This window comes from Lottia gigantea (assembly GCF_000327385.1).
Source record: "Lottia gigantea unplaced genomic scaffold LOTGIsca_21, whole genome shotgun sequence".
NCBI classification, from domain to species: Eukaryota; Metazoa; Mollusca; class Gastropoda; family Lottiidae; genus Lottia; species Lottia gigantea.
Genome location: NW_008708458.1, coordinates 2,707,721 through 2,714,540, shown reverse-complemented (window position 1 = coordinate 2,714,540; position 6,820 = coordinate 2,707,721). Strand labels below are relative to the sequence as shown.

Below are 6,820 nucleotides of genomic sequence, written 5' to 3'. Positions count from 1 at the left end.
ATTGTGTTAGAGATTTATCATTATTAAATATTATTTAAAAGCAGTCAGTTTTTTAGATTATCTTAAGTACCACCATCTTATTTACCGTCAACTTTCCTAAACCCATATGAATTGTAGCAACGACAAGATTTCCTATTTCAGAGCTTCACATACCAATAAACTTTCCAGAAATAAAGGCCTGTAGGTCCTAACTTAAAATAAATAATTTCCTGTTTCAGTCATTGGATTGGTCAATCACTAACATGAATTTCAAAAATGACTTTTTTTTAACCAATCCGACTACAGTATTCCTTAATCTGAATCTTAGATATCACATCTTCAAGTTTAAGCAGAAATGTTACTGCATTCTGTAGCCAACCCAATTTTCTTTATTGGTCAAAAAACAAAGTTTAACCACCTTTACTAACTTGACTTGATTTTAATGACCTTTATTTGTATTAAAATTGGTTAAATCTAATTCTTTACCTACATTTTTAATTTTGTGATTTTCTGCGTCTGACATCACTGGTCATCTATGATCCATGCCTTCTTGCTCTCGGCTAATAATAGTTAGCTAAAAAAAAAAAAACCAACTAAAAACGCTCACTTGAAAAAAAAAACGATCTCTTTAACCATTTTGACTATCAAAGTCAAAATTCCACATAATACTAACTAAGCCAGTATCCTTGATACAGTAGTATCCGATTCAAAGAAGAATCGTGTTAAATTATGTATACTGCCACTTGTGGAAAACTATAGAACAAACAAATCGAAAACACATAATAGAATTGAATAATTTAATTACCATCGTAACAATAAACAGGTGCGTGCTAAGTGTAAGACGATGTAAGATGCAGATTATCTTGATAAGTGTCTGTCGTCTAGAGAGTGATCTATCTTGTGATTTTGACGATTGTGCTAAAGAGAGTTCATTCCGGTCTATTTGACTGGGTCGATTTGTCTGAAGATCTTCAATGTTGGAGATCTGTAACTGCTAGCAACACATGTCAACTTCCGGTTTTAAAAGTGTCGCAAAACGAACTTTTAGGAATTTTTCATCGTTTTCTGAGGAATTTAATCTGAATTTAAGGGAAATGTGATATTCCCAGCTTTGATTAGGCTTCATGAGTTTTATATCAAATGGTTAAAATGCTTGACCTTGGCCGGTTATCGTTTGATTTGATGAAACTTCCCGTTTGTTGATATTTTGCGATCAACTTGCTGTGTGTTATTTTATAACGAAAAGTCACCAGTGTGTAAAAATGGCCACTAAAATGTCATTTAATTACTTTCAAAGTCAAAGTGGCAAATATGGAACCACTCTTCCTCAGAGTTCTGCATCTAATGGGGAAGTTTCTCAAGATCTTCATCTTAAGATGTCAAAAAAAATTGCCCAACTGACAAAGGTAAATAGATAGTCTCAGGTTAAATTTGTTTATTCATATGCATAGCTTGCATTAATTCAATTTGAAAGTCTAGACATTTCTCATGTTAGCCCCTCAAGGTATCATTTCAATCACTATGCCTCCAGGATAGCTAGAAAAAAAACATATTAAAGTAAGTTGACAAATGGCTGCCATAAGCTGACAAACAAACCATACCTTATGATGTTTGGAATTTTGAATTAATTTAATACCTATTTTGGATAATCAAATTTTGAATGCACTTTTGAATATAATCTTAAGTACTTTATCATTACAGGTAATTTATGCGTTGAATACTAAGAATGATGAACATGAAGCTGTGGTTCAGTCTCTTAAAGAAAACCATGAAGAGGAACTACATCAATTATTGGCAGAATCCAAGAAAAAAATCGCAGTTTATCAGAGTAGAATGTCATCGGAGTTGGAGAGTAAAAAACGTATTGAGAATTTGGAAGCTAGTGTCTCTAAATATCAACAACAGCAACAAAAATCCTTGGCAGACTTTGATAATTTTAAGCGAAATGCTGAACAACGATTGTGTGAATTACAGAAAGAACATGCAACTAAAATTGTTGAAATTTCTCATGCAGTGTTGGTTACGAAACAAGAATTTGCAGAAAATGTTGAAAAGTTTGATGAATTTCGAAGACGGTTTGAGTCAGATAAAAAGCATGAAATAGAGGAACTTATTAAAAAACATGAAACAGAGTTAGAATCTGTGAGAAATTTCCAAGGGTCACAAAATGAAGAAATGACTCTGGAAGTTGCTCGTTTAACTGAAAAACATCAGTGTGAAATCAGTGCATTAAATCAAAAATATGAAGAATTGCAAAATGAAAAATCAAAATCTGAAGAAGATTATGAACTGAAGTTGCAAAAAGCTCAAGCATTTTACGAAAAAGAATTGGAAGTGTTAAAAAATGAACAGTCAGCATCACAAGATAGTATAATAAATAATCTGAAAGAACAACAGGAAAAATTACGTAAAGATTTCGTATCACAGGAGGCGGAGCTAAAGAAAAAGATTGACAGTTTAATCAACCAATTAGCTGACAGTGAAGAAACAGTAGAAAAACATCAAAATAAAATTAACCAGTTAGAATCATTGTTACAAAATTCAGACTCAAATTCAAGCACTCTGAATAATCAGGTAAAATTTTGTTTTCTTCAATTACTTAAAAAAAACAAGGTTGGTCTACTTGAAGTCAATAACACAAGAAAATATAATTTTGGTCAGATTGTTTATTGACCCTTATTTGACCATACCATGGTCTTTAGCACTATCATATAGGATTTGGTTTCATCAACTCCTGTTGGTTCTGTTTTTTTTTTTTTCATATACTGTTCTCTTATTTGACATTTCTTCTTGTTCTAAACCATTTATACTTATATGATAAATATAGCTTACAGTGCTCAAAATTCTAAAAAAATGATTTTTTCTTAAAAAAATAAAATCCAGAAATGTGAACAATATGTATTATGGAATGTTTTTCTGAAAATTTGTTTATCGAGCAAATTTAAAATATGTTTTGTTCTCAAATTTTATTCTGTAGATAAAAGATTTAGAAGAAAAATTATCTACTTCTCTGAAAGAAATTTCAAACCACAAAACTGAGTTGTCTACCTTGAACCATAAAAATACAGACCTAAGTTCACAGTTAAACCAAACTGCAGGTAAATCCTTTATGAATCAATAACTTAATAGTTTTAAACATTTTAAGAATTAAATTTTTGTCAAACATTTCAAGAAAAAACTTTTTTGTTTTTAATGTATGCTTTTCCATTGGAATAACTGTTTGACAGGTTGTGCAGTAAACGCTGCATTAGAGCCATAGGCCAAGTGAAGATAAAGGAACAGATACTGACTTTGTTGTTAAATCACAGGAAATCTACTGATTCATTATAGCATGATGAACAAATCCTTTTATATTACTTATTGAATTATTTTTACAGTTTTATTAAAGAGTGCTGAAGATACTAAATTAAAACAAGGGGAAACAATCCAAAATTTAGAATCCAAATTAAGTAAACTGCAAACTTCACTGAAAGAATTAGAAAGTGAGAGAAAGAAACTGTTCAGTAACCAACAGAATTTATCAACACAGCAAATTACTCAGATGAAACATTTGCAACAGGTAAACACTGAGCTGATTCTAGCACAATAGCAACATTATCAGTGCTATTAGAAATGAAACTTGGAAACGTTTCATAATTGTATGAGCTGTATGATGATATTTTATCCCATTGAACACATATCTTGTATTGATTTAGTAGAAACTTTTCAACTGCAGTGGTTTATCGTGCGATACCTTATAACCACAAGGCTTAAGTTGGGATTTTTTTGCTTTCGTTAACAAAGTTCCTTTTTATGTTTCGATCACATTTCCCCATGTCAGTACTATAAGCTTAAGGAAGACTTTATTTATTTTCCTGATCAACTGTAGAATAATAGCAAAGAATGCTACGATATTTTACAAGAATAACCAGCCTGCCCTAATTTCAACCTTCCAAAATTTTGCATTGCATTTTTTTGATGTTTCTAAATTTTAGTCTATAGAAGATTTGACTATCGAGAAGCAAACAATGGAACAGAGATATGAGCGTGAAATTCAGGGTTTGAAAGATCGTCATAATAAACATGAAGAACAATTAACAGAGGAACAGGAGGGTATATTGAAAGATTTACGAAGCAGATTGGAAGGTGAACTTGAAAGGGAAAAACAAGATTCTTCAGAACTACTGAAACAGACTGAGCAGGTTGGTGTATTTTATACAAAGGAAATATTATATATATATATCCCTAATTTAATTCCATGGCAATCAGTGTTTCTATAGGAACCAGTATTCTTCTTATATATTTCACATTCCGAAGATTTGGATTTTCATTACAAATATTCTATATTATTATTTAAACTATCTTCACAAACAATTCTCTCTCACTAGAGGTTACACCTAGGCCCCTGTGCCTTTTCTGAATTTTGATACATTTTCTTTCACTTGTAGTACTGGAAAGATCGCTTTGAAGGGGAGACAACCAAGTTAAAAGAAGAAAGGGAGACGATTCTCAGTGAATTTGAAAAAGTCAAGTCAGAATTATTTACAAAATTAAAAACTGCTGAAGCTGAGGTAAGTGAAACTGTTTTAAGATGTAATATTTTATAATCTAAGTTCGGAGAGAAGACAGTGTGAAGTTTTGCTATAATCTGTGAAAAGTTGAATAATGGTATGTAAAAGAGAGCAAAATTTCCATCGTTGGAATCATCTGCTGAGACAATATTATAGACTACTATTTATAATAGAGTTGGTTTATTCATCATACATGATACCAATATAGTAAAGATGACTTGCCAAGTTGATGACTAGAGTTGAAGTGAGAGACAGGGATTGTCATGAGTTATGGAGCTGCTTGCTTCAAAACACCAATATGGTCATACTGCATGAGTAAGGTTTCAATAAAGATTAAAGATTGCTGAATTCTCCTTTCCAAGCCAAACGTTGTTGTTTAGATGACAATTCAATTGTTCCCTTCTCTTTCCCTTACCATGTTGGATTCTTTAACTGTCTTGAAGAGGTGATTTTGAACAAACCAACTCTTAAATTGATGTTATTTCATCCAATTTTGTATCATCATGTATGTATTTGTAGGTGAAAAGATTAGAGAATTCAGTAGAAGATAGTCAGCAAGGTCTAGGCTCAGCTGCCAGTAATATCAATAATCTGAAGGAGGCAGCTGCAAGATTAAAAACAGAACTAGACAATACTAGACTGGATTTAAAATTCTCTAAAACAACTTCTGCTAATCTTCAGGTAAGTTGGTCATTCTTCAATCTATCAGCTCTTCATTCAGTCTACATCCAAACGCTCTATGGTAGTGCTAGATTGGAGAGTTCTGAACAGGTTCCTTTTTTTCTCAATCGAACGGCCCGAAAGCCGATATGTCACTATCTGTTCCAACTTGTTTTATTGATGTCTGGTTTATTCCATGAGTCAGGCAGAACTCCCCAATCAAGCTTTCAGAGGTTTAATTCATTTGATATTCATTACATGAAATATAAAACATTACAATATTAAATGAGAAGGGAGACAGGCTCTTCCTTCATTACGAGTTTGAAATATCAATGATGTGCTTCTTTTTATCATTTAATATGAATAAAAACATATCTTGCTAAATATATTCATAAAAAGGGAGATATACTCCTTGCAACATTACAAATATAAACTGAACATTCAAACACCGTCTTTGCCATTACTATATTACCATATAGTCCAAAAACAGAAGACACTAGTTTACCTGATAATGCTGTAGAACTGTTCAAAACCTAATAATCAAAGTGACATGTGTTATTCACCATGTGACATGTCACTTCCCCATTCTGGGACAACCTGTCATTGTGCATCCATTTATTTTTCAACCTGAAGGATCCTCATATGTTATATTCTACATGAAAGGTGTAGAATGTTTACAGAGATGGTTTTGAAAGAACACAATTTTAGAGCAGCAGTATTTTAATTTAAAGTAGTGCAATGGATAATCTCTCTCAAATTAATGAATCACATAATTTTTACTATTACCCTAGAAATCCACCTTGACTGGAATTTTTCAATTTGTTTTATTGTCTTTGTAAAGTAACTGACAGCTATAGCCAGACATGCCACTTGTTTTTCAAATTTTGAGACCAGACAAACAACTTGAAAATGAAATTAGACGCTTATTTAAATTTTTCAAAAAATCTCTGAAATCTGAGTTATTTACCTATTATCACTGCCACATGTTAACTCCAGATATTACTCTTTATTATAATCTTACTGTCTGTAGTAAAGAGACATCTTCGTCATAGCATAATTGCTTCAAAAATGCCTTAAACCAGCAATTTTACTTTCTTTTTCAATGGAAGGGTCTCAAGAAGGCTGAGTCATCATTTTAACATTCAAATTCAGATAATTCTAGACACACATGGATTTGAAGGCTTAAATTTGATAGTGAGCTGTGAACATTATGCTGATTAGCTTAGGAAAAAAATTCCCTTTCTGAGACCAGATTGGTCAAACCTCCCCTTCTAAGCTGTGGTACACAAATATGTTTTGTTTTATCTCGCTTCCACAAGAAGATTATCACAGTGCCTACAGAATTTTGAAAATTAAACCAGTTCAGTGTTTGTCAGCGTTTTTTGTCTCATCAAAGACAAAACATGACTCCACAGAGCATCAGCATTTTTTTAATGCTCATACAGTCAGGGTTATCAGCATTTTTTCTAATGCTCATACAGTCAGGGTTATCAGCACTTTTCACATGCTCATACAGTCAGGGTTATCAGCATTTTTCACATGCTCATACAGTCAGGGTTATCAGCACTTTTCACATGCTCATACAGTCAGGGTTATCAGCATTTTTCACATGCTCATACAGTCAGGGTTAT

General features: G+C 32.3%; 1 protein-coding gene across 1 annotated transcript; it reads left to right on the top strand.

Annotated features, from left to right (window-relative positions):
* Nucleotides 1-1,355: 1,355 nt before the first annotated feature.
* On the top strand, nucleotides 1,356-4,565 carry LOTGIDRAFT_115288 (hypothetical protein; the record flags this gene model as incomplete). The annotated part of the gene is made up of 3 exons (XM_009054220.1): nucleotides 1,356-1,385; nucleotides 1,681-2,553; nucleotides 4,434-4,565. The coding sequence occupies 3 exons, from the start codon at nucleotides 1,356-1,358 to the stop codon at nucleotides 4,563-4,565; spliced, it is 1,035 nt and encodes a 344-aa protein (XP_009052468.1).
* Nucleotides 4,566-6,820: the final 2,255 nt, after the last annotated feature.